This window comes from Tenrec ecaudatus, chromosome 4 (genome assembly GCF_050624435.1).
Source record: "Tenrec ecaudatus isolate mTenEca1 chromosome 4, mTenEca1.hap1, whole genome shotgun sequence".
NCBI lineage: Eukaryota > Metazoa > Chordata > Mammalia > Afrosoricida > Tenrecidae > Tenrec > Tenrec ecaudatus.
The window spans coordinates 69,828,458-69,854,444 of NC_134533.1; the positions used below are offsets into that span (position 1 = coordinate 69,828,458).

The window sequence follows — 25,987 nt, forward strand, 5'->3', positions numbered from 1 at the left end:
TGGTTAGGACCCTCTCGTACCCCAAGGTCCAGCAGGGGCATGCCCGGGCGAGTCAGTGGGGCAGTCCGCCCCTGGGCTCTCATGGGGACGGGAATGGGAGTAACCCACACTGAAGCACAGTCTGTCTGAGGGCGCTGATTTTCCCACTGCCAGTCCGTGCTCAGAAATGTGGAGACGCATAGGACTTGAGTCTCCAATGGCCCCTCTGTAAACCATAGCCTACCCCAAGCCCAGTGCTCAGAGTTTCAGCCGTAGTGCAGTATGGACATAAGCTGGACAAAGATCTAGGCACTTCAATTGCTGGGTTGCGTAGCTGAACGATGCTGAGCTTGGGAAGAAGCTGCCCAGAGTCTTCAAAAGTGGTTGTACCAGTTTGCTTTCCAACCAGCAATGGATGAGGGTTTTACTTTTTGTTTTTGCTTTCTCAGCCTTCTGACGGGGGTGTAGGCGCCCCGGTGGGCTAGCGGTTATGTGCTGGGGCTGCGATCCACAGTTTGCAGAAACCACCAGCCACTCCGGGAGAGAAAGACCCGACTGTCACTCTCAGAAACGCCCGGGGGAAGTTCTACCTGGCCCTGCAGAGTCTCTCTGAGCCCGGGTCAACTCAGTGCCAGGAGTGAATGATGGGGGCTTAACTGAAAGGGCGGCCGTCTGAGCCTGTTAGCTAGCTCGAGGTAGAGACTTAGCAGGTGCCTAGTCTTCCTCTCCGCTTTACAGGAAATTGGAAGCCAATCGGGCTAGAGAGTGTGCACCAATGCAGGCCTTGGAGACAGGAGGCCAGTACACTTGGGAAGGCTCCAATCTAGTACCAGGTGGGCTTAATTCAGCCAATGGGGTCAATCAGTACCGTCGACCACGCCTCCCAGCGGAGGGCCCTGAACCGTCCTAATGGGGAGCACCTCCTCTCCTTTCCAGCTGCTCCTCGGCTCTCCTGCCTTGTCTGTGGCCTCAGGTGGCCTCCTGCGGGTGCGAAGTGCCCTCTGCGGTGTCTCTGGCCTCAGGTCGCCTTGTGCCGGTGTGAAGTGCCCTGAGGGCACCTGTGTAAAACCTGAACCTGCTTCTAACCTTTATAAAACTCCCTCGGATCACAAACCATGCTTCGGAGTGAATTCTTTCTCGCGGGAAAATAAGGACCGAGGTATTTCCCACCTGAGGAACCTAAGAAACCCACCAGCTAGTCTTCGGGAGAAAGATCAGACAATCATGGCTCTGGAAGCCCGACATGGCGGTTCAACCCTGTCCTGTCGGTCTCGGGAGCCAGCATCGGGGCGACGGTAATAGATGGGCTGGTTCTGCTTTTGCTGAACGGCAATCGTTTACCAAGTAGTCTCACGCCCCTATTTGCCATAACTCTCCCAGCATTCCTGAGTTTAGCTTTTGGGGGGACCTCCTCCCAAGAATGTTCTCTGTAAAGGCGAAACGGAGGTACAGGGAGGAAGACAGACACAACTGACGGGACAAAGGAGAGCAGAAGCAGAAATAGCTTAATTCGATGGGGGAATCTCACGGACTAGGTTCTGTGACTTGGGCCAACAGGTCAGGGAAGTCTGCTCAGCAGCTGGGGGCCAGGGCTCTTTAAAGGGGTGGTGAGGAATGTAGGGCAGTTAGCATATGAGGCGTGGAAACCGGGAGAATTGCGTGTCCACTCCTTGCGGTTTGCTTTGACAGTAACATCTGGTTTCACTGGTTATCTTACCTGGTGCCGGCTGCTGCGGACCTTGGGGATGTGCAGGGAAGCGTGTGCAGGGCCAGACCTGTTTCAGCTTAGTCCAAACAGGGCTGCCTAGTTCAGACCCGACTCACACATTCTCAACGTCGCTTTTATTTGGCAAACTTGCTAGGACGAAACAATTGGGCTAGAAAGAAATTCTCCCTCGTCTCTTTCCCCACCCCACCCCCATTTCCTCCCAGGTCCCAATGCTCCCGGGTGGCCTGGCTGCGAAGCCTTGGGTTGCCATCTGAATGGTGAACAGTTCAAAGCTACCAGCTGCTCCTCGGGAGAAAGGCAGGGGCATCCTGCTCCCATAAAGAACTCACAATGGCAGTTCTGCCCTGTCCTATAGGATCACTGTGAGTCGGCAGCGCTGCCTTCGAGTCTCCCTAGATTCTGGCCTGGACGCGGCAGCTGCCCAGAGCCTGGCTCTAGTAACCCCTCACCTCCTTGCAGCCTGCAGTAGTCAGGCAGGCTGTGGAAACAGCATTTCCCGCAAACTTCTCTCAGCACATCACTTCCCATTCTATCACTTCATGCCCTCCGTAACTCACACCCTCTCTTCACCCCCAGCCCCACCCCAGAGCACTGAGGCCTTGGCCAGAGCCCCTGCCCCCTCCCAGCTCCTCCCAGATCTCCTATCCCGCCCTCCTGCTCATCAGCAATGCCTTCAGCTCCTATCTCATTCTGCCCCACACAGGTAAGACCCACCCCCACTGGGCCCAGCCTCCTCCAGAAAGGCCCCCTGGCACTCCTGGGGCAGGCTCCCCCCTGGTTCTGACTGCCCCACACCATCAGCACATGAATGAGCCTCTCTGAGCCTAGAGAAGGGAGTGGGGGAGGCAGGAGCTCTGCCCCTATCTGATCACAAGACTGGTTACCCCCTTCCCAGGATCCTTTTGCAGAGAGAGACCATTCAGTCACAGGGTGGGGGGAGACCTCTGAGAGTGAGATGAGCGACACACATACACCCCACCCCCTCCACATACCCTTCTATGACCTCTGAGATGCCAGCAAGTGTTGGGGCACCACCTGGTGGTCATGAATTATACTATAATTTATTGCCCCAGACTCCGCCCTCTACCCAACACACACACACACACACCACACCATCCTACCACCCCCACTCCTCACCCCCAGCTCCTTCCCTGGGGTGTCAACCGACTTGCTTGCTAACTCTACCCCATAAGGCAGTCCACCTGAGACCAAAGACAGACACCCTGTCCTCTTGAGTCTCATGTTCCAGAATCCTCCATGTGGACTCAATCAGGGCTGCTGACCTCTCTGAATGAGAATAATAGTATCTTCTTACAGAATCATTATGGGGCAGCTTGCATCCAATGTCAAAGGCAACCAGATCGGGAGAGCATGAGCCAATGGGGTCAGGCTATGTCCGGTCACCCCGTTAGGACTGCTCAAAGGGGAGACCCTCCTCTCTTGCTTGGCAATCCTTGACATCCACCCTGTCCATCTCCCCGGGGAGCTCCCCCTCCTCCCCACTCCCGTGCAGGTGAGGGTAGTGGTGAGCCAACACCCAGCTGGGTTGGTCACAAGGTCCCATGGACTCCTCTCCTAGTCTACCTTCCCCCCACGTGTTAGTTATGTAATCTGGTGTTAATTTGAGACAATTAAGAGTGAAGGGATGGAGTTTAGGCTGTTAATCAGGTCGCAGCTTGATGGCCTCATTTGGAGGCGCTATGGAGAGAAATAGCTTGCTGGAGGCCAGACACACTTTCACTCTGCAACACATTCCTGGTGACAAGACACATGGAGCCCTGATGCTCATGGCTAATGCAGCCAGAGACCTGATGCTGGAGGAGCCACGTGGAGTCCCCTGCCAGAGATGAGATGCACCACTGGATCCACAGACTTCGCACCCACTGCCTGTGATCTTCCTGCATTCGGTGTCATTACATGTGTTGCATGAGTCTGAAGAGGAATTTATAGACTGGCATCAGACATATGGGTTGATATCAGATTTATGGACTTGATCTGGACTGGGCTGGGATGTTTTAATACACAAGTGTTCTTCATATAAAGCTCGTTCTTATACACATACGTGAGTCTCCATGGATGTGTTTCTCTAGTCTACTGGGGCTCACACCCCATCTAATTGATCAAGGAGCCCTGGTTACGTGATCCTCAAGGTCTGCAGTTCAATCCCACTAGCTGGCTCCACGGGAGGAGGCGGGGCTCTCTACTGAGTGAACAGTTAGTCTTGGAAACTCACAGGGGCAGTTCTGTCCTGTCCTGTATGTTTGCCAGGAGTCAGCATTGATTCCCTGGCAGGGAGTGAGAAGTGATCGCCCAAATTCTGCTAACCCAGTATCTTGAGTTCCTCCCTCGCCTAGCCCAGGGCAGGCAGCATCACCCCTGGAATGACCCTGCCCAACCTGTCCGCCTGCAGTCCTTTGCACCTTCTCCAGCACATCAGAGTCCCTCTCCTTCGGGGCTCCTTTCCCAGCTCCCACCACCTGCAGAAGGAAGTCAGGTGCCTCTCTCTCTCTCTCCTTCTGCTTCAGCACAAGGGCCTTCCCCTGCCCTGCGGGCTGCAGGTCTGTGAAGGGCCTATTGGCCTGGCCACAGGGGCACTGTGCTGTGAGAGGACAGAACGACTGGGGGGTGGGGCCCAAACGGGCTGAACCAGGGAGGGATCTGGAACCCTGCAACTAATGGATAATGGATGCACTGAGATCAATCAACCCAGAGGAGCAGATTGCTAACCAGGACATGCTGTGAGAGGCTGTGAGGCAAGCCAAGCAGCACCTGTCTATCTGTCCGTCTGGAGAGCAAGGGACTAACCCCACAGACAGGCCAGAGCAGGGGTACCCCTTTGAAAGGACTTAGAGAACCTGGGGTGCAGGACTTCTAGGGGCACAGACAGGCATACCTTCAGCTAGAAGGAGTTCTGAAACCCAAGCCCCTGGGTGTGTGGCACTCCTGAGCAAGGTGGTCAACAGTCCAAAGAACTGTGAGCCTCAGGAGCACCCCCTCCAAGGAGCCTGCCTGATTGCTTCTGCCACTCGGTCCCCTCTTTCTAGTCGGTCACCTCTGCCATGACCTCTCCTGCTCTGTGCCCACACCTTCCCGCCTCCCACCTCCCCCAAGCCCCACCATCTGGCACGGGGAGTCCCTCAGTAGTTTATAAGTTCCCCTAGAAGAGGGGGTGGCACTGGAGGCGAGGGCCCCAGTCACCAGAGAGTTCCAACAGGTCTTTGCTTCCCCCAGTCCTGACACACGTGAGCACACACGCACACACAGGCAGACACACACCAGCACCATTCACAAAGTCTGCGCACAGCCCCGAGGGGCAGGGCCATAGAAAGAAATAGATTTATTCTCATGTACAAAGCGGTCAGCCCACGGGACCATACACAACAGTTGCACAGAGTCCTAGAAAAACGCAGCTCTCTAAAGGCAACTCAGAATAGGTAAGGCAGGTGGCCCCCTCCCCCCACCCGACCACACACACACAGAACCCAACAAGGAAGAGAGAAGCCAACGCTGGCGCACCCCCGAGGCTGGCCCGAGGGGCTACCGGAGCCTGGGCACAGGTGGATATGGCCTTGAGGAGGAGAGACACCTGCTGGGGCTCAGCCTGGTCCCTCTCAGGCTGTAGGAGTGGCGGGGCTCAGGTCAAGTGGACACAGTCAAGGGGGGCACGGAGGGACTCTCTGGGCCGAGGGTGGCAGGAATAGGCAGGCCCCTCCTGGGCTGCCAGAGCTACAGAGACTAGGATCTAAAAGGACGCTTAGAGAATAGATTGTCTTAACCCCCATTTTGACCAGAGAGGCAGAGGGGCTGGCCCAGGGTCACGCAGCCAGGAGGAAGCACTGCCTATCGCTCCCATCCTGCCCTCCTCCTCCGGCAGCTCCCTCAGGGTCCCACAGACTACAGGTCCCACAGATCACACTACCTGGGGTTCATCCTCAGGGCCACCTTCATCCTCAGGGCCACCTTTGACTGAATGGCAATTTCTAATCCCTCCACCACTGGGTGCTGCAAAGCACCACCCTCTGTACACTTTTCTATTGAGGACCCTGGGGACCTGTGGAGTGCCCTGGGGAGAAGGGTCAGGCCCGTGGGGTGGGGATGGGGCACAGGAGGAAAATCCAGGCTGCTTCAGAGAAGGAGTGGCTTGGGGAGGATGGAGTCACCAGGGTGTGATCAGAGGGGCAGAGTGGGGCCAACTGCTCATTGGTGACCCCAGTGCCCTCGAGGGCCAAGTACAAAGTCTTACTGAGGCTGAGAGCCTGGCTCCTGTTCTACATATGAGGGAGCTCGGGCTCAGGGAGGGTGGTACTTGTCCAAGGTCACGTGGGAAGTCCTAGTCTAGAGCCCAGGGCTCCTGGCTCTGGTCCCCAGTGCATCGGGCCAGGCCGATTGAAGGGGGGGAAGGGGGAAGCCTGGACAGGGAAGGGTCAAGGAAGGGGCTCATTCCGCCTCTGGGCTGCAGCAGCCGTTGATGGGGGCCCTGGCGCCGTCCAGCTCGGTGACCTCATACTCCTCGTCCAGGAAGTCCAGGGAGTTGTTGCTTGGGAGGCCGCGGATGGTGAACTTGTGGGACACCTTGGTCCAGTGCTCGCGGTTAGAGGCCACACGCTCGTATAGCTCTGCCGCCTTGGGGAACAGGTCCTGTAGCAGTCTGGCGGGGTGGGGGGGGCGTTGAGTGGCGGGGATGATTCAGAGATCACAAGCTATGCAGGATAGCATGCAAGACTGGGGCCAGCCTCTGGATAGGATTTCTACCCGGCTGTGAGGCATGCAACTGCACCCTCAAAGAGAATTAAAAAGGCCCCTTCCCCAAGGGTGACCAAGGGTGAAGAGAAGACCCCACTTTCACTTAGAGACAGAGCAGGAGACAGCTGGGCCAAGGCAGGGAGCGGGTCACCTAGACCAGGGCTCAGCCACGCCCATGGGACTACCCTGTGCACTTGGCCCTGACCCTCCCCACCTCTCCACTCAGGGGCCTGGCCGCCCACTCACTTGTAGATAGGCATTGCAATGTGCTCCATGAAGCTTATCTGCAGCTCCGGGATGTAGGCCTTCTCTCGGTCCATCATCTCCATCGGCCTGTTGCCCATGGCCTTCTCCTGAAGGCACAAGGTCGCCACCCTCAGGCCTGGCCCTCTTATTGCTTCATCAGGAACCAGGGTCAGGCTGGCCCAGCTCCTCCCACCCCTGGGTCAAGAAACCTCGCCCAACCTGGACACCCTGAGGTCCCATCACACATACCAAGTCTCCCTGGGAGAAGAACTCTTTGTAGATCAGCTCCTGAAAGGCCAACACACTCATCACACCCCGGGAGTAGAATCCATCCACCAACCTCCTCTGCCAACCCATTCCCAAGAGGGCAGACAGAGACGCAGTGGTTCAGGGACCTGAGCTGTGTCCCTCAGCCTGTCCTCATCTCCCCTGGACTGGCAATAGGGTGGTCCCAGGTGGGGAGGAGTGCTGGGTCCCATCTCTGAGCCTTCCCTCGGGTGCCCTGACACGGCCTGTGGTTTGTCTCAAGGCTGCTGGCAGAGCGGGCATTCCCCAGGGAGAGGCCCCACTTACTGCGATCTTTCTTGTGGTCTTCCAGCCCTTGGTCTGGTCAGAGAGGTCACAGGAGGTCATCAGGAGGCAGAGGAGGAGGCTGTGGTGCTGTTTGTTGTTTCGGTCGTAGCCCACTGTTGAGAGGAGGGTGGGTTCAAGGGAGGCAAGGGCCCCAGGACCCACCCCCAAATAGTCTAGGACCTCCCCCCACCCTGTGCCCTCAGCGGGAGCCCCGTGGACAGGGCCAGATCTGTGGGGGGAGGGGGGAGGGGAGGGAAGGAGGCGTGGCCTGCGGCCAAGGAGAGGGTTGGTGCTGTGGGCAAATGCCCGAGAGATGTCTCTCCCCACCCTGAAGCCTGGGAGTTGCCAGTGAGCACCTTCAGCCATCTTCTGGAGGTCCTTGAAGATGCGCAGGTGGTGTGCCAGGTCCGTGGCCAGGATGATGTCCCGCATGAGGTCCAGCATGCGCTGATAGTCCTGGGGCGGGGTGGGCAGGGCCAGGGCGTCATGGATGGCCCCACCCAGCACCCTCACACACTCCCTAGCCCTCAGCTCCTCCAGGCTCCCCCACCCCCACCCCGGGCTCCTACCCTCTCATCCCTACCGCCCGCCCCTCCTCACCTTCCGGGAGAAGTGGTCGAAGATGTTGCAGCCGTGGGTGTTGAGGATAGCGATGGCCTGTGCGAAGTGGTGCCTCTGGAGGGGGAGGGGCGTCGGAATTCCAGTGGGGAAGGGGGAACACGCCCCACAAGGGGACCCAGATGGGGAGGTACCACGCCCCAGCCCAATGCCAGCTCCCCAGGAAGCCGGGGGCTGGGAGAGCCACTCCCCTGTCTGAGCTCTGTCTCAAACGTCTGGATGAAACCCTGACAGGTCAGCCTCTTCTGGCACCGCTGCCCCCTGGAGAGGCCAGCAAGATAAACTGTGAAATGCTCCCTTCGGGTCCCAGACATGAACTCTTGCAGCAAACATTTGTCTGCTGACAAGGAGGGACAGTGATGGGGAGAGGGCAAGGCCCCTGTCTGCTGACGCTAAAGGGCTGTCACTCGGAGGAGGAGCAGGCTGAGCCCAGGGCCCTGAGGGCCAGGCTGGACTGCCGCAGGCAGAGAGAGGAGTGCAGGAGGCAAAGGCAGCCCCTGGAGGATGGGGTGGGAGGCAGGGTGGGTGAGGCCTGGGCAGGCCTGCTTCCAAGATTTGGCTCCTGTTCTGTGCCAAGCAGGGAACTCAGAGGCTGCTGGGGTCTCATCCCTGCCCCCACAGAGTCTCCACCTAGGGGTGGCAGGTGCCAATCAAACAGTAGCAGGCACAACTGGGGGCAGGGGGCTGCACGGGTATATTTCACAAGGCAAAGGGGAACAGGTCCTCATTCTGGAAGCCAAGCAGAGCTTGGGCAGAACCTCCAGTCCCTTCACACTCGACCTCCTCCGAGGCAGCTCCAGACCCCAGTCAGACCTGTTCGGGCTGTGCCCAGGGCCCTTCTGTCGAGATGGAGGCTTGGGGGGCACGGGGGAACTGGGGCAGGGCACTCACTGGGAGGGGGTGACAGGGGCCCGGGGCCTGGGCCGGACAGCCATACCTCCATGACGGAGCCCTCCGAACTGTAGAGCGCAGCCAGCACAGATTTCTGGGGAAGTCCAGAACAACTCCTGTCACACCACACACCACCGCACGGGGCCCAGAACCCCCTGCCTCTCTCCAGCAGCCCAGACCAGCCAGTTACACTTAGCCACCCTGGGGGGCTCTCACGGCCGTGACCTTTTGGAAGTCAATCACTAGCCTTTTCTTCCTAGGCACCGGGAGGGGCTCAAACTACCAACTTTTTAATTAGTAGTTGAACGCTTAACCAAGTGTACCACCAGCCCGCCCCTTCCCCCAGCTAGTGTCAGCCACCCTGTGCCCACCCCACCCCCCAATCTCAGAGCCCAGGGGAAACCAGGGGAGACTGCCGTCCTGAATCTAAACTGGCTCCTGGCCTCCTCAGGCTCCCACCTCTCCTCAGGTTGGGAGGGGTGAGGCCCCAAGAGGCACCCCCCCCAGGAGGGTTCCCACAGGGTCTCACCGAGGCCACCTGGAAGGAGTTGTTGGTGCCCCTGTGGTCTAGGTCATGACACATGCAGGAAACAAACAAGGCGAAGATCTCGATGTCCCTGGGGGAGAGGTGGTAGGGAAGAGAGACATGGACACCCAGCCCTTGCCCCATGACTCCCAAGGAGGAGAGGGCTCTGGGAGCTGTCTGGACAAGGGTTGGGATGCCCGGGTCCCCTACCTAGAAGAAAGCAGTGGCTTTGGAGTCTAGCAGACCTGGGTACCACTGAGCTCTATCAGTCCCTGGCACTGTGACTGCACCCGATGGGCTGTGTACCCTCACTTGGCTGTTACGGTGACAGGAGTGGAGCGCCCAGAGGAGGTCCTTGCCCATTCCAGGGAAGGAAGGGACCCCCAGCAGCTCTCAGCAGGGCCTGCAGGTGCAAGCACTCACTCGAGGTAGTTTGTGAGTTCCAGGTTCTTGTAGAGAAGGTAGCAGAAGTGGGAGACGGAGAAGGCGTGCATCCAGTTGTGGTAAGGAGGGTCCCGGTAGCCCTTCTTCACCATCAAACAGAACCTGGGGAGAGGAGAGGCAGCGGTGGAGGGGTTTCAGCCCTCCTCCTGGAAAGCCTCCAGGCCTGCCTCGCCCCTCCCCCAGCCCCCCTGGTTCCTTTTATCATACTCTCACACACACACCCCAGAAGTCACAAAGTCTTGGAATTGCCTCTGATCCACAGCCTTCCCCAACCCCGCAGGGCTGGGGCTCCCCAGATGCCCTCTGAGAGACCCCACCCCAGAGACTTTGGAGCAATGAACAGGAGAGCCAAGGTTAGAAGGAGGTGGGAAGGGGGCTGTCTGCACAGAGAGGGGGCAAGGGTGGGATACACACCGGGCCAGTGTGGGGCAGTCGATTTTGTAGCTATTGATGAAATTCATGTCCTGCAGCATGCTCAGAATAGCCTGGAGAGGAGAAAGAGGGTCAGCGGTGGGGTCAGTGACTCCCTCAGTGGCTACTTGTGATGGTGACACAGCCCAAAACATACTTTGGTGTCACTGAACTGGACATGGAAAATGATTCAATTGGCAAAGGGTGTTTCTCCTATTTTTACCGCAATAAAACTGATTTTAATGAGCAACTATCACTTCTGGAACTTTGAGTTATAAAAGAGATCTCTGAATTTCACACCTGAATTACTGAATCGAACCCCACAAGGGAAGCCGGTGGGAGGCATGGCATGCATGTGTCCCCTGCGATTCCTCTTGCATGGAAATGTGAGACTCCGATTAGAATAAGATGGTCAGTGTTATTGAAAAGAAAAGATGGGGCCCCTGCCCCAGTCCTCCGTGAACTCGCCCCCCCCCACACACACACACAATTTTGGAGTCTTAGAGATCAGACCAAACCCACTAAGTCGATTCCAACTCACAGTGACCCTCCAGGACTGCCCCACGGGCTTTCCGAGGCTGTACATTTTACGGAAGCAGACTGCTTCATCTTTTTCCCACAGAGCGGCTGGTGGGTTCGAACCACAGACCTTTTGGTTAGCAGTCCAATGCTTAATCAATTGTGGCACCAGGGATCCTTATAGTAAAACTAGAGAGCCATAAAATACCAGAGCCCAGCATTCTGCAAGTCGTGAACTTTCAGAAATATGTGGTGTGAGACCCAGGAACATTTGGGATCCAACACACTTGGAAAAAACGAGGGGGAAAGTACAAGCCCCGCTGGACGTGGACTTGGGCACAAGCAGTCCTCAGGGACTGTCTGGTTCAGCCCCAGGCAAGGCAAACTCCAAGCCTCCTTCCCAGAGTGTTCCCTGAGGGCTCAAAGTGGCCGGAAGGAAGTTCTCGGGCAAAGCTGACACCTCTGGCTGCACACCCTCCCCCTTCTGGGCCAAGAAAGGGGAGGCCGGCTCACCATGGATGTGTCGTCCTCCGGCAGGGAGCGAGGGGTATAGGTGAAGCTGGCGAAGTTGGAGTCAATGACAGCCACAGGCTGGATCCCGTTGTAGAGCAGTTTGGTGTATTCGTCATCTGAGACCTAGTGGGCCCAACAGAGGGGGCATCAGAAGCTCGCTTCCACCTGCCCAGTGGCTCACCCTCCACTCCCCACTGCATTACTCAGAACCCACCACAGTCAAGTTGACCACACTCCTGCTTGTCACTGGCCAGGCCTGCCCCCGCTCACCCTCACAGCCCTGCAGCCACTCTGCCTCCCTGCCTGGGGTCATTCCCATCTGAACAGTCTGGCCTCCTCCGTAGCGAGGGCACACCCCTTTGTGACACCCCCAAGCCAGGGCAGTCTTTCCCAAACAGTGCATTTGGGGGGCAGCAGGATGGAGGGGAGGCACTGTCCCTCAGTCCTTCAGACAGGCTCCAGTTTGGGCATGAGTGAGAGCTCAGGTCCACAGGGACCATGGTGAACTAAAACCTGGGGCGAGTTTTCTGAGCCAGAGGCTGGGGATGGCATGGGATAATGACTGTGTCTGAGGGCAGCGATGGGCAAGGGCCCAGGGGGTGCTTCCCCGAGACAGAAACTGCACCATGGAAGTGGGGAAACCTGGCTGAACCAATGACCCTGGGCTGGACCTTGCTGCCCTCTCCACCCTTGTAAGAGGAGTCTAGAAGCCGTGGGTTGGGGAAGGAGAGTAGGAGGCCAGGCCTTGCCCTGGGTCTCTCTCTGAGTCTTTGGGGGGAGGGAGGGTTGGCGGAGACAGGGAAAGCGTGCAAAGCGACAGGTGGCCCAGGGGTCCAGCCTCACCTTCATATGGTACATCATCATCTCGTTGGCCAGGTGGCTGCGGTACTGGGCCTCATTGACTTTTTTATACAGGAGAGACTGGGGTGGGGGGTAGAGGAAAAGTCCAGGCTCAAACAAAGCAGCTGTGAAATCTCAGCAGGGCACAAAACTGGTCAAAGGCGTCGGATAGAATTCCCTTTCCTCTCCCGCTCTGATGTGTCTCATCCTTGGACCTCTAGCTCAGAGGGGAGGGGGGACCCCACCCCTCACCCCACTTCACCCAAGCTGCCCTCCCCTTCCCTGGCACAGGCAGGCCCTCTTAGCATTTGCTCTGGCACCGAGCACCCAGGCCTCCTTCCTTCCTGCTCTGGGCTTCAGGGTGGAGGCCCTGGGCAAGGGAAGAAGAGGAAGGAGTGGGCACAGGGTGGCGAGCTAGGAACTGGATACCCAGGTCAGAGCTGCAGGCAGATCTGAGTCCCAAAGCCTGCAGAAAAGAAGCTGGCTAGGGGTTTGGGTGAAGGTTGCTGCCACAGAAAACCCAGCTGCCACTGAGCCCCACCCCCCGCCTGCTCCCTGCGCCAAAGGGGGGCCATGCTCCGAAGGGCTCCCAGCAACTGGCTTCTTAGAAGTGGATGGCCAGACCTTTCTTCCTGGGTCCTTCTAGGTGGAGTAACCCTTTAGCCTTTCTATTAATAGCCAAGTATGTCAACTGTCTGCCCTACTGTCTGCCCCTCCAGGGTCTCTGCTCACTGAGAAGTGGGCAGGGACAGACCACTGGCATTTCCAAAAGCATTCCTTCCTTCCCTTTCGTTGACTCTCAGGATTCTGGGAAGTAAAACTCACTGCCATCAAGTTCATCTATACTGACTCACGGTGACAGGGCAGGTCAGAGTAGAACTGCTATCTGGGTTCCCAAAGTTGTACATTTTTTTACTGGTACCGATGGCCTCGCCCGTCTCCCCCCACCAGGGGCTGGAAGGCTCGAACTGACCTTGTGGCAAACAGCCCAACACTTAGCCCAATACGCCATCAGGGCACTTTAGGGCAGAAAATAGTATCCTAAATGCACAGATGGAAAACTGAGGCGGGAGGTAGCCAGCGCGTGCTGCAGGTTGCAAAGCAAACCCACTTCAGGGCTCTGCGTTGCAGGCCCAGACTAAAGCCACCTGGGAGCGGTACCAGGAGAGTCAGGGTGGGAGAGGAAGGGAGCGCCCCACGCGGGGCCGCCCCTTGCAGGGCCACCCCCCGCCCAGGGGGGCCTGGCTCACGTGGGCGATGCTGATGCCGCAGTAGATGGAGAAGGCCGTGGCCAGGTCCTCGTCGAACTTGCTGAACCACGGGCCATTGATCTTGTTCACCAGCTCGGCCACGCCGATGACCTCTGGGGGGGGAAAGGGGCTGGGACCGGCTGGTGTATTGGGGACGGGGTAAACTCCCACCTAGCTTCTTTCTGCTGCAGGCAACGGGGCAGGCTCCTTCCCATCCTGCTCAAACTTCACCGCCCCATCCAGGCTGTGCCCCCTCTCCCCCTCCCCCCCTAGCCTGCCCGCACCCTGGTTCTCGTTCTTGATGGGGAAGCACAGAATGTTGCGCGTGCGGAAGCCGGTGCTGTCGTCCACGCCGCGGTAGAAAAGCGGGTGCGCGTAGGCGTCCGGGATGTTCAGGATCTGCCCAGTGGTCGCCACGTGGCCCGCGATGCCCTGATCAGCCGGGATGCGGATTTCGTAGCTCTGCCCAGGCAGGGATCCAGTGAGGAGGAAGAAGTTAGAGGCCCATCAAGAAGTTAGGGGTGCCATCAAACCTCAGGTCTGCACCCCAGAGGCTCCCGCAGGCTCTCTGTCCCCAGGAAGGCGATCCCACACTCCTGCTGCGAGGCCCCACCTCACCTCATCATCCACCACGCCCCCATCGAACACCTTGGCCACCAGCTCGTTCTGATCCAGCAGGAACACAGAGCAGCTGTGGGGAGAGGGTGCTGTCCACTGGGCCCTGACACCGCCTCTATCCACTCCGCCCTTCCCCCTCTCTTCTTCAGTGAATTGATTTCTGAGACCTCCTATGGACTTCATGCTTGATTTCTTGATTTCTGAGACCTCCTATGGACTACGTGGCAGGCACTGTGCGTCCTACCTAGCCAGCAAGGCCAGTCTGATCCCACAGTCCACAGGGACAGGAAGGACCACCGAAAAAAGCCGACAGGTCCCATAAGAAGGGGGCAGGAGGAGGGAGGGCTGGTGCAGCTGGGGCCCAGCCTCGGGCAGAGTCACTCACATCTCGGAATTGCTGAGGTTTCTGGCCTCGGTGATGATCTCCTGGAGCAGGACAGAGACGTCATCTGTAGGGAGTGTGCAGTGCAGGACAGTGGTGAGACCAGGCTGGCTGGGGAGCCCAAGACAAGCCCACCCAAGTCTCTCCTACCCAGAAGGCCAGCCCCACCCACATCCCACAGCCAGGCACAGAGAGCGCAGTGCACTCACCCAGGTGAGTGAAGAGGTTCTTTGCCACCTGCAGAAGAGCCTGGGGTGGAGGAAATGGGGTCACCGTGGGTGGCAGAGGTCTCCTCCACAGACCCCCCAATGCCCCATCCCACCCCCAGAGCCTCCTCACTCCTCCCCTAGAACTACCATGACAGGAGGGGAAGCCAGCAGTGTCTACTTCGATTGTGTAACTACTGATGGACTGGGGAGAGGAGCCCCAAGGAGGGCATGTGTTGTTGCTGGGTGCCCCCTGAATCGACCATTCCACTCAGAGCCAGCCTGAGACCTGAACAACTGAAGGAAGCAGAGCCTGCACCAGCTGCCAACCGCTGTGATGTTTGAGCCTGTTGTTGCAGCCAGTGTATCAATCCATCTCCTCCAGGGGTTTAGTTAGTTAGTTAGTTTGTTTGTTTGTTTGTTTAGCTGGTCTTCTACTTTACCAACCATGATGTCCTTCTCCAAGGACTAGTCTCTTCTGATCACATGTCCAAACGATGCCAGCCATATGGAAAGTTGCCATCCTCGCTTCCAAGACAGGTTTGCTTGCTCTTCTAGTAGTCCGCAGTACTTCCAAAATTCCTCAGCAGCGCCATAATTCAAATGCATCCCTTCTTCTTGGGTCCAATCAGGATCGGAGGAAGGCAGGCAGGTAGGAATAGCCCAGCCTGTGCCTCTCAGAGGTGCATTCACGACAGGCATTCACCGCCTATATGCTGCTGTAGTACCCATATCGGACACTAGAGGGTAGTCCTCTACAGTGCCCGTTGCCAATGTAAACCCACTCTGGCCTCCTGGGCACAAACTTGGCGCCTTGTTGTAGGTCTGGGCTGCCATCTGCCCCCAAGGACAAAGACCCTTTCACTTGTAGATGGCTCTGAAGCGGAGGACTGGGCAAGTTGTTCCCAAGACAGGCATGGGGCCAGACACCCACCTGGCACTCACGCTTGAGTTTCTGCTCTTTCTGGAAGGCCAAGGTGCTGATGAGCACAGTGCTGGTGTAACGGAAGCAGTGCTCCACCACATGCTCATCGTGGTCCGTGAACCTGGGGAGGCAGGGGGTGTGGGCACCACAAAAGAGGAACGAGATCTTCCTTGCTAAATTACGTACCCCCATTCCTGCAGGAAGCAGCTTGGAAACCACCGGCTCATATAACCCTCTCCGCTGGGGCTGTCCCATGCGCTTCTGGCTCGGCCCTGTTTCCCTCTCAAACTGTGGGTTCTCTGAGGGGAGGGTTTTCTTCTATACCCTCTCAGAACAACGTTTCCCCTCCTTAGGCTACTGCTTCTTGAAGTCAGTCATGTCTCTGTCCTTTGCCTTGTGATTCGCTCAGACCAAGTATGGGTCCCCTCCCCCAGAATGAAGACTTATTCCTATCAGAGGACCCTCCAGTCTCAGGGAGGAATGATAGCACTGCCCAGTGGTCAGGGCCTGGCCTGTCTAGTCACAGGGTTGGCCCAGTCTAATCACAGGCCTGGCCTGGCTCTTGTCACTTGCTCCATGCTCTCCAGACTTTGTTGGCCTGATTGGATTCCTCCACGAATCCCAAGGAGGTGGTGAGAAGGGCAAGGCCCACCCACTCTTGGAGGGAGCTCTTGCTGACAAGGATCAGGCCCCAACCCTGCTAATATCATTCAATCCTGCTGCCAGGTAACTGGATGGACCAACTAAGTGGAACTTGGACTTGAGATGTGGGTCAAGCTCTCTAGGGGGTGTCTGTGGAGGTAGAAAAACTACTTCAGTCATCTGAACCCTATGACCCTGGTCCCCTTTCCATTCTTTGTTGGACTCAATCTGCATCACTGCCCAGTCATGCTGACAGTCCAGGCGCTCGGGTCTGGAGCTCAATCCTCCACATGCTGTGCTTGGCTGCTCTCCAAGTTTGACGGCCATGGGGTACTCTCAGCCTGAGCCTGCAGCCAAGTCAGATCAGGCTGACGCTCCTGAGACTCATTCTCGCTGAGTACATTCTCAGCACGATGGTTCAGACTGCTACAACTGGCCCATGAGGTGGTGGCGGGGTGTGAAATGTATTCATGATATTGCTGACCTCACATAGGACTTCCATTCTTAAAACCTGCTTCCTAAGCTGCCTTGTCTGTTTGCTTGGGTGCTATGCCCTGCACGATTCCTAGACTGGTCAGTGGCTCTAAGGACCCTCCGCTGATCCCAGCCCCAGAGGCTTCCTCTAGCCCTTGTCCACTCTGTTGATGATTCTCTGTGGGAGAACTCATCCATCCCCTCCAGCAGGCGGTTCCCAGAAGGACTACCCAAAGGAGGTGGCCATCTTGGGGGAGATATACTCTTCAGGAAGTGAAATGAGAGAAGGGCAGCTCAATCTGGGGTTCCACATGACTAAGTACACTGAGGTGGGTGAGGGAGAGCTGATGGTGACCTGCCCTTCAACCAGCCACAGCTACAAGGGCCAGCAGCTCCCACAACCCCACAGTCTCTTGCTCTGAAAATCCATTCAGCCCTCAGTCTTCCCCCTGCAACTTCCCTTCTCCAGATCCATGAATCCCACCCCCACCCCACTGCCTGACTGGCGTGGTAGACCCTACTAAGCCCCATCCTCATACCAGCACCGTAGCACAGCCCTGCCCAGCCTCTCAGCTGCCCACTAAGACTCACAAGTCTCCTCCAAGTTTGTTGAAAGCGCAAGACAGAGCCACCACCTGGTCGGTAGCCCGGCTTATGACAGGGACACACAACATAGCCTGAAGCTCACAGCCCAGCACGCTTTGCAGCTGTTGCACATCCTCCTGTAGAGAAGAGGGAAAACGGAGTCCAGTTGGGAAAGAGGAGAAAGACGGGGAGAGGGAGAATGGGGGAAGTGGTATGTTCCCTCCTCCATCACTCCACCACCGCCTTCTGCAACAGGGAGTTTGGAGAGGCTCATGCAAGGGGTTGAAATGCTATGGCAGGAGGATAGCATAGAGGTCCTGGGGTCTTGTCTCATGGCTGGGCTGCTCTGTCCCAGAGACCCTGACTCTGGGGGGCTGAGTCGTGGGCCCCCTCCCCCAGTTCAGTCAGGCTGTGGCTCACAGAGGTAAGGTCCTTCAGCTGGATGCACTTCTTGTCTTCCACCACCTGGCCCAGGCGTCCGGTTGTCAGCTGCAAAAGAGGATGGAGGCTGCATTAGGATGCACTGAGGGGACCCCAGCCTGCCCCCCCTTCCCCCAATGAGTCCCAGAGCTTCAACAATCCCTTCAGTCATGAGATGAGGGTCCAGAGAGAGGGAAGGAGACTCTGTCCTTGACCAGAATCTCTCATAAAGGACTCTGCCGAATCCCCCAGCCTGGACAAGCTAACACCAAAGATCCCCACTGATTTGAATAGATTTTAAGAAACCCAAATCCTGGAAGATTCCACCAGAAGTCAACTGGTCCCCAGTAATCATAACGGCCGGACACCTTTCTATAGCTCCTGGGCAATTTCTCCTACCAGATTCTGGTGGGTCACTAGATCATTTATAAATCTATCCCCAAATCCAGATAAACCCCATCAGGTTTCAAGAGAGCCATGGGACCCCATCTCCTTGAGGTGCCCCAGCTTGCCTGCTGTCACTCTTAGCTGTCACAGGGTTGCAGGGAGCACTGGATCTCTCTCCAGGCCGGCCCATGCACCGAGGGGTTAGAAGGCTGGGACCCATAGCGTTTCATTTAGCTGATTTGGGGGTGGTCCCACTGTCAAGCTTTTCTTCCTGGTCTGTGGTCCTCATCAGAAGCCCCCACCCCTGCCCAAAAGGTGTTCAGCCTCCACTGGCAGAGGAGGGGTAGGAGCCTGTCAGACCACGGAGAGCATCAAGTTTGCTCTCCCCCAAAGGAAGCGAGAACCACACCCTAGGCCCACTCCATGAATGCCTCCCCACCACCCCTACCACCCCGGATGTGACAACCCAGCTCACCGGAAAGCTGATCTCCTCCTCCAGCACTTTATCTCCGATGACCTGAGGATCCAAGGGGCGGAGGGCAGGGCTCCGGTTAAAGGAAGGCCAGCCAGGATGTCCAGCTCAGAGATCTCAGTGCCCCGGACGCCCTGGCCCTCGGACGGGCACGGGTGGGGGACAGGCCGGGCGCTCACCTTGCAGGAAAGCTGGAGGTTGTCCTCAGACACCAGCAAGAGGCAGCACCGTGAGGCCTGGGTCTCCTGCTGCAGCTGAGAAGGAGGGCCGAGGGAGGCGCTGACCACGACCCAGGCCGCTGTCACGCCCCACTTGCCGCCCCCTCGGAGCCCCTTGGGACAGGTGCAAGGGCGGGAGGTGGGAGCGGCGGGGCTTTGGGACTTGGGAATCTGAGGGGAGATTGGCGTGTCCCTGCAGGAGCCAGGGACTCACATAGTGGAGAACTTTGAGTTGCAAGGAGGAGGCGTCCAGGTCGTAGAGTTCCCCTGCGAGGGAGGGCCAGAGCGAGTCGGACAGCGGGCCCCGCCCAGTCTACCACGGGCACCGCCCCCTCCCGCCTGCATACGCCCCGGCCCCGCCCAGCTCACCATGGGCCCCGCCCCTCAGGCACAAACTCAACCCCAGCTAATGCGGTGCCATGGGGTCCATTCAAGACAGGTAGAACTGCCCCCGCGCCTTTCTGAGATGGAATCTTGACAGGGACAAAACGTTTTTCCCGCAGAGTCATTTCTAAGTCATCGACAACTGCTGGTTTTGCCAACGCGTCGTAACCTGCCGCGCCCAGTGAAATGCCTCGTCTTTCTCCCGCGGAGCGGCTGGTGGTCTCAAACTGCTGACCTTGCGGTTAGCAGCCCAACATGTTAACTCACTACACCACCAGGACTCCGGCGCCCCCACAATGCCCCTCACTGGGGCGCTCTCCCGTGGGCCCCTGCCCACCTGCCAGGCGCAGTCCCTCAGGCCCCTGGCACACCATGGACCACCCACCCCTCCTCCTCTGGGTTCCACTCAGGGCCACGCCACGGCACTCGCCCTCACCGCAGAGTTTCAGAATCTTGCTGTCCTGGTCGGTGTACTCAGCTTGGGCCTTCTCCTCGCTGGCTGCCCAGGCCGGGGAGTTCTGGGCGGCGCCAGGGCCTGCGGAGGGTCCTCGCTTCTGCAGGGCCTGCACCCTCCGCAGGGCCACGAGGGTCTGGAGTGGGGCGAGCGGTCAGTGGGTGCTCGGCCACCCACCATTTCCACTCTCTACAGTGCCCACTGCCTCCCTCAAGGCTCAGCTCCTTCGATGCCTTGGGTGGGCTGCGGGGACTCACGACTCTGTGCCCCACCCTCCTATGGGCTCCCACTGCCCCTGGGGATCTCCTAGTCCATGACCAGGAATCTGGACCCCAGACTCTTCTAAGACTTGCCACATCAGATGAGTGTCTCTAGCTTCCTGGGGTAACCAGTGGGTCCTGGTTAAAGTTACAAATCGAACTCAAGGCAGGAAGAGCCCCCAAAGCATTGATGCCTGTGGCCCCCTGTGCTTCGCCGTTTGGTACTGACAAGGAGTTGGATCACCTAGCTCCCTGGGGAGACCAGTGGCCACTATTTCCATTTCCACACAAGGCTCAAGTGAACAGGTGGTGGGACTGGCATTGGAACCCAGGTCTGTCTAGCTCCCTGGCCAGACCATGGTGTGTCCCCCAGCCGCACCCCACCCCTGCTCTGAGGAAGATCAGCAGCAGCCCCTCCCTGCCACCTCCCTGTCCCCACCCTCTCTCACGTGCTTCTCCACGGCCTGCAAGCTCCATTCCTCACTGTCACTTAACTGACCGCAGTGCACCTGCAGAGATGGGGAGGGGGACAAGCTGGGGCCTCTCTCGGCCTCCTCCCTCTGCCACAGTACCCCTGACCCCCTGCCCCGACCCAGCATACACCTGTCCTTGCTGACACAGGCACACTCCAGCCTGTGGGTGGGCCTCAAGCCAGGCCCACCGCTGGCCAGGGAAATCCACTCCTCCAAGAAGCATTCCAGGGCTGATCCCAGAGTGGAGCTTCTCTGGCCATCTCTGCCTTGTCCACCAACAGCACAAGTGGCTCGGACGTGTAGTGGGTGAGTGAGCTGGGGCCCCTCTCTCTGTGTCGCAGCACCTAGAGCCCTTGCACCCCCAAGTATGGGGTCCATGACCAGCTCCATCCTTGCTGCATCAGGGATTAAGCAGTCCCTAAGCCTAGGGGACATGAAGCGGTCCCACAACTATGATGTCCCGGCTGGGTCTGAAGATGTGGAAGGTGTCTCAATGGATGGGGTAAGGAAGAGCTTTGCCTTACCGATTATTCTCACCAAGGAAGCTTCCACCTTGAGGACGAACCAAGGCCCCAAAAGGTTGAGTGACGTGTCTAAGGCTGACAGTCAGGCTCACTCCCTTCCCTTCTCTGCCCACACCTTCCCCTTGCCACATCCACGCTCACTGCCGCCCCATCATCCTCGGTTCTGCCAGTCACCAGCAGTCCTCTCAGCCCATCTTTCAGATGAGGTCCCTTCTCCCACCTCCGCTTGGCAGCATAGTGAGAATAAGAGAAAGGGGGTGAGGTGGGTGGTGACTGTCCCGGGGCCCACTTCTACAGGGCTTGCCAGCAAGGGTGGCCACCTGAGTCATCAGCTACCAGGCGCCTACTCAGAGCTGCTCACCACCTGTGGGACTCCCCATGGTGCCTGTGCTGTGGGAGCCCCTTTCTCAAGCCTCCCTCCCCCTCAGCACCCCCTGCCCGGCTCTGCTCTTGCCAAGAGCAGATGGAGAGGAGGAGACCCACCATGGGAAGCTTCCCAGGAAACTCATGGTTCTGGCTGCAGTGGGGAGGGGGAGGCTTGCTGAGGAGAGGGGTGTGTGGAGCTTGGTGCCTGAGGAAGAAGGAGAGGGGAGGGCCGGGGTAGGACCCTAAAGGTTATGGAGTCCAGATGTGAGGGCATTCAGGAGGCTTCCTGAACTGGACACTGGAGCAGAGCTGTCCTGGGTCATGGCAGGGAAAGGGGAGGACTCAGACAAGGAGGGTCCATGATGCCACAGCGGGAAGGGCCTTCAGGGCAGGGCCAAGCTAGGGCCCCAGCCTGCAGGCTCCTGGAACGCAGCAGCAGGGCAGGCTCTGGAACTAGAGCTGTGTCTGCGGGCTCTTGGATAAGTTGGAGGGGTCCCAACCAAAGGAGGCCTGTGCCACCAAGCTGGTGCGGGTTTCCTCAGGATGAAGCTTCCTCTGTGCTCTACGGGGCAGGGCTTGTTTGCATACAGTTTGCATGAATACCTGACGCTTGATTCTTAGAGGATGGGCAGCTAGCTCTCTGATTCCTTCCACCTGGACCCATCTCTCAGGAAAAAGAAAGTTTGAGTTGTGGGGCCAGCCACACCCCTGCGAGCCAAAACCACCTGGTCCCAGGCACAGAGGGAGAAGAAGGAATCCTGGAGTTGGGGAGGCCTCCTCCCCCCGGGGCCCCTCCCCTACTGGGCTCCTCCCCCCACCAAGAACACACTGCTGGGCCGCCTCAGCCCTCTCCCAGTCAGCATGTGTGCAAACGCGTGTGCACTCCATGAAAACCCCCAGCTTCATCCGTGCGCCCACATCCACCTTCATGCTCCCACGGAGGGCTCAGTATACACACACGTACAGAGAGAGAGCTCTGTCACGGACACAGCGACCTCACAGTGACTAATCCACCCACACCTACACATCCTCCATACCTGTACCCAGTGTCTAGGAGTCAGGGAGAGCCCTCAGCAGCGAGCACTGGGGTTTCGAGGGGACTCAAAGCGCTGCACCCAGCACCTCCACCTCCTGAAAGCGCTTGCTTTCACAAAGCGTCCAATCTGTCGGGGTGGTCTGGGTTGTATTTTGTTGGGTTGGTTTGTTTGGGGTTTTTATTGGGGGGTGGGGTGGCATGGCTAATTGCATCCAGGTCTGTCCCCAGTCAAGAAGCTGCTGTGGTTGGTGCAGCTGCAGGGACAAGTGGGCCTCAATCAGGCATCAAATACCAGAGACTCAGCGCTGCCAGCTCCTCAAAGGAACTTATTATCCCAGAATTGAAGAAGAGAGCCAAAGGTTCTTTCCACACAAAACATCAGCAATCAAGGCGCCTGGAGCTGAGAACAGCAGAGGCCCAGCGCCCAGCCATGCAGCCTTGAACCTGGCTGTCACAGTCGACACAGCTCTCCTCTGACCTCCGGGGACTGGATTTCAGCCGGGCCCTGTTCTTCCTTACAATCACCGAGGGGGGCGTCTATCAGGCCCAGAGAGACACCAATACCAGCTAACATCACACACCTCACCACAGAGAAGTGGTTCACATTAGGTAGGGGTGAGTTGATTCAATGTTTGAGCAAATCTAGCAGGCGAAGTTTGAAGTTGCTAATTTTGTGTGGCCCGTGAATGATGTTCTACATACCCAAATGGCCCATGATAGGATAAAGACTGCCCACTCCTCCTTCACAGGGTCCCCCAGTAACCCCTTTGCTAACTTCTGTCATACTTTGCAATTATATCTTTATTTTGCACATGTCCCCAACCTGCCAGCAGACGGAATGGCCTGTGAGAGCAGGGGCTTTCTGACCTGCTGTGGTCCTCACTATAATCCCAGCTCCTGGCACAGGGACTGGCATGGAGCGGGTGCTCCAAAAATGTTGCCTCCGTTTGTGGGTGGGTGGATGGACGGAGGGACTGAGGAACACCAAGAGAAGAGGTTCAGGGAAACATTTTTTTAAAAATCCAGAGGGAGGGTAGGGTGGAAAGGGGGAACCGATTACAAGGAGCTACACATAACCTCCTCACTGGGGGATAGACAACAGAAAAGTGGGTGAAGGGAGACATCAGACAGTGTAAGATATGGCAAAATAATAATAATTTATAAATTATCAAGGGTTCATGAGGGAGGGGAAAGTGGGGAGGGAGGGAAGAAAATGAGGAGCTGATACCAAAGGCTCAAGTACAATGATGATGGAAACAAGTGTACAAATGTGCTTGACACAATGGATGGATGTGTGGATTGTGATAAGAGCTGTGGGAGCCCCAATAAGATGATTAAATTAAAAATAAAATTTAAAACCCCAAAACTAAACTAGCTGCCATCGAGTCAATGCTGACCCACAGTGACCCCTACGGGTTTCCAAGACTGTAACTGCTTTCTCCCACAGAGCTGCCAGGGAGTTCAAACTGCCAACCATTCAGATTGCAGCCAGACAAATAACCACTACACCACCAGGGCTCCCAGGAAGCACACGGGCTTGTTGTTATTATGGAGGAAAGACTCAGACCTTCCAAAAGATCTGCCTCTTGGCCTGGGCCACCATCCCCTGCGCCCTCTGCCCTCAAGACTGGTAGTGTTGGGTGGGAGGCCGGGCTGCTTGACACCTGTAGCTATGAGGAGCACGGGGCAGCGGGCCCAGGTGCAGGGGTGGAGGGACTCCTGGGAGATGCTTTTCTACAGGAGTGAGAAGGAGCAGGCAGGAGGAGAGACAGGGCTGTCAATTTAATACAAACACCTTTCAAGGTCCCTCCACTTCCCAGGATACTCAGGGGTGAGGGGAGGAGGGGGGCCCGCAGCCCCAAGGAGCATTTACCTCGAGGATAAGTAACCCAGCTGACATGCCTACCTGTCTGCCCACCTGCCTCTGCCCGTGCAGTGCCCTCTGCCTGGAATAGACCCTTTTCCTGCTTCTCTGTCTGGTGACCTCCTACTCATGCCCCAAAGGCCATCTCCATTGTGACACTCTGTTTGCGGCTCCAGCCTCTGCCACCAGGGTACCAGGTGAGCTCCCAGAAGGCAAAGGGCGGTCTGACGCCACTCGGCCCCAGGACGCAGTTCGGGGTGGGGTCCAGAGTAGGGTGGCGTTTTTCTCCCTCGGAAGAAAGCTGAGACCTCGACTGCTGGCGCTGCCCATAGTGACCAATCTTCCAAATGGTTCCCCTTGCAAGGCTGCTTCCCGCGGCCCCGACAGGGAGGCCTAGTTGCAAGGACCCTGGCAGCCCGACAGTGGGGCCCAACTACCTCTGCCAACAGCAGGTTTGTGGCAGGAACAGAAGCTGGGGCAGGTGGGGAGAGGACATGGCTTGGGGGAGAAGCCAAGACAGGACCAAGGCACCCTCAGACAGACAGACGGGAGACAGAGCCAAGCACCCGTGGCCCCCCCACCAAGCGGCTCTCAAGTCCCCCCAGTTGCTCCTTCCTCCCCCGCAGCTTGGGAAAGGTCAGGTGCCGCTGAAACCTCTCGTTCAGTTTTCATGAGCCTGGAAGAAGTCCCCTGGGAGCATCAAAGCCTGCTCCTTGATCAGCCCGAGCCTAACGCTCGTCCCTTATTGAGGTGGCAGTCACCTCGGGAGAAGTTGTTGTTGCTGTGGTCCTTAGGCTTGGTTCTGACCCATAGCAACCATATGCACAGCACCATGACACCTGCCCAGTCCCGGGCCTTTCTCACCTTGGAGCCCATCACTGCAGCTGCTGGGTGAGTCCAGCTCTTTGATGAGCTTCCTGTCCTTCTATGACCCTCTACTTTACTAAGTATGCTGTCCAAGAAGGACTAGGGAAACAAGACCCCAGCAATGACAATTTGGGGGCCATTATTGGTTAGACACTGGGCTGCTCACCACAAGCTCAGCAGTTTAAAACCACCAGCCACTCCGCGGGGGAAAGATGGGGCTTTCTACTTCCATACGGAGTTACCATCTCGGAACCCCACAGGGAGCAGTGCTACCCTGTCCCATGGGGCCACTGTGAGTTGGACAGCCCCAGTGGCAGTGAGTTTGGAGTTTTAACGCTTCCATTCCTGGGACATGAAAGGGTCTCCAGCCACCCACCACCACTACTACGGGGACAGTAGTGATTTACTGGGAAGATTCCCGCCTTCCGGGCAGGAGGCCTGAGTTCCAGTCCCAGCCGTGCACCTGTGTGTCCCTGAGGAGGTGTGTGTTGCTGTGAAACTGAACATGGGACTTCCAAAGGAAGATGGATGGAGGGGAAATGCCTGACAGTCCAGTTCTGAAAACCAGTCGACGAAAACCCAGTGGGCCTCAACCAGCTGACCCCTGGCTGACTATGGGGGAGGACAAGGGAGGGGTACCATTTCGCTCTGTGATCTTGGGATCAGCATGAGTCAGGGGTCAAATCCACAGTGGCTAACCGGACCTGCATACTGGAGGGGAGACTGGAAGGCAGGCAGACCCCCACCCCCAACTCCCCCACCCCGCGAAGGCCAGTCAATCCCAACCCAACACCAAACCCACTGCCCTGGAGCCACCCCATGGGACAGAGGTGAGCTGCTCCTCAGGGTGTCCCAGACAGAGCTCTGTGTGAGAACAACCTGCCTCCTCTTTGGAGAGGCTAGTGAGCCTGGATAGGGCAGTACACAAGGCAGTCCTCTGCCCTATCCAGGCTCTCCAACCGCAGCCAGTGGGGCAGGAAGAGCCCCGTGAATCCTTGAAGGGGCAGCAGGGGCAGTGGGAAGCCCTGGCCTGGGTTCCCCGACCCACCCTTGAAGGGCACTTTCCACTTCCTGCTCGTGCCCCTACCCCACTCCATGGCCCAGCTGCTCCAGGAAGCCTGCCAACTGCTCTGGCTTCTGCCCCATCC

At 57.7% G+C, this 25,987-nt stretch overlaps 1 protein-coding gene across 1 annotated transcript in view; it reads right to left on the minus strand.

Moving 5' to 3' along the window:
• Positions 1–5,194: 5,194 nt before the first annotated feature.
• PDE2A (phosphodiesterase 2A) overlaps positions 5,195–25,987 on the minus strand; it is a 99,240-nt gene continuing 78,447 nt past the window's right edge. The window contains exons 7-31 of the mRNA XM_075548655.1: positions 20,159–20,218; positions 19,432–19,585; positions 18,826–18,878; positions 18,573–18,647; positions 18,397–18,438; positions 17,535–17,603; positions 17,121–17,251; positions 15,423–15,534; positions 14,492–14,531; positions 14,286–14,349; positions 13,901–13,973; positions 13,567–13,744; positions 13,283–13,395; positions 12,036–12,113; positions 11,193–11,315; positions 10,164–10,234; positions 9,729–9,851; positions 9,309–9,396; positions 8,826–8,873; positions 7,871–7,945; positions 7,627–7,726; positions 7,271–7,383; positions 6,947–6,985; positions 6,698–6,804; positions 5,195–6,356 (exon numbers count right to left, since the gene is read on the minus strand). Of these exons, the coding sequence (XP_075404770.1) occupies positions 6,146–6,356; positions 6,698–6,804; positions 6,947–6,985; positions 7,271–7,383; positions 7,627–7,726; positions 7,871–7,945; positions 8,826–8,873; positions 9,309–9,396; positions 9,729–9,851; positions 10,164–10,234; positions 11,193–11,315; positions 12,036–12,113; positions 13,283–13,395; positions 13,567–13,744; positions 13,901–13,973; positions 14,286–14,349; positions 14,492–14,531; positions 15,423–15,534; positions 17,121–17,251; positions 17,535–17,603; positions 18,397–18,438; positions 18,573–18,647; positions 18,826–18,878; positions 19,432–19,585; positions 20,159–20,218 (2,340 nt within the window). The 3' untranslated portion in view covers positions 5,195–6,145. The remainder of the gene's footprint in view (positions 6,357–6,697; positions 6,805–6,946; positions 6,986–7,270; positions 7,384–7,626; positions 7,727–7,870; positions 7,946–8,825; positions 8,874–9,308; positions 9,397–9,728; positions 9,852–10,163; positions 10,235–11,192; positions 11,316–12,035; positions 12,114–13,282; positions 13,396–13,566; positions 13,745–13,900; positions 13,974–14,285; positions 14,350–14,491; positions 14,532–15,422; positions 15,535–17,120; positions 17,252–17,534; positions 17,604–18,396; positions 18,439–18,572; positions 18,648–18,825; positions 18,879–19,431; positions 19,586–20,158; positions 20,219–25,987) is intronic.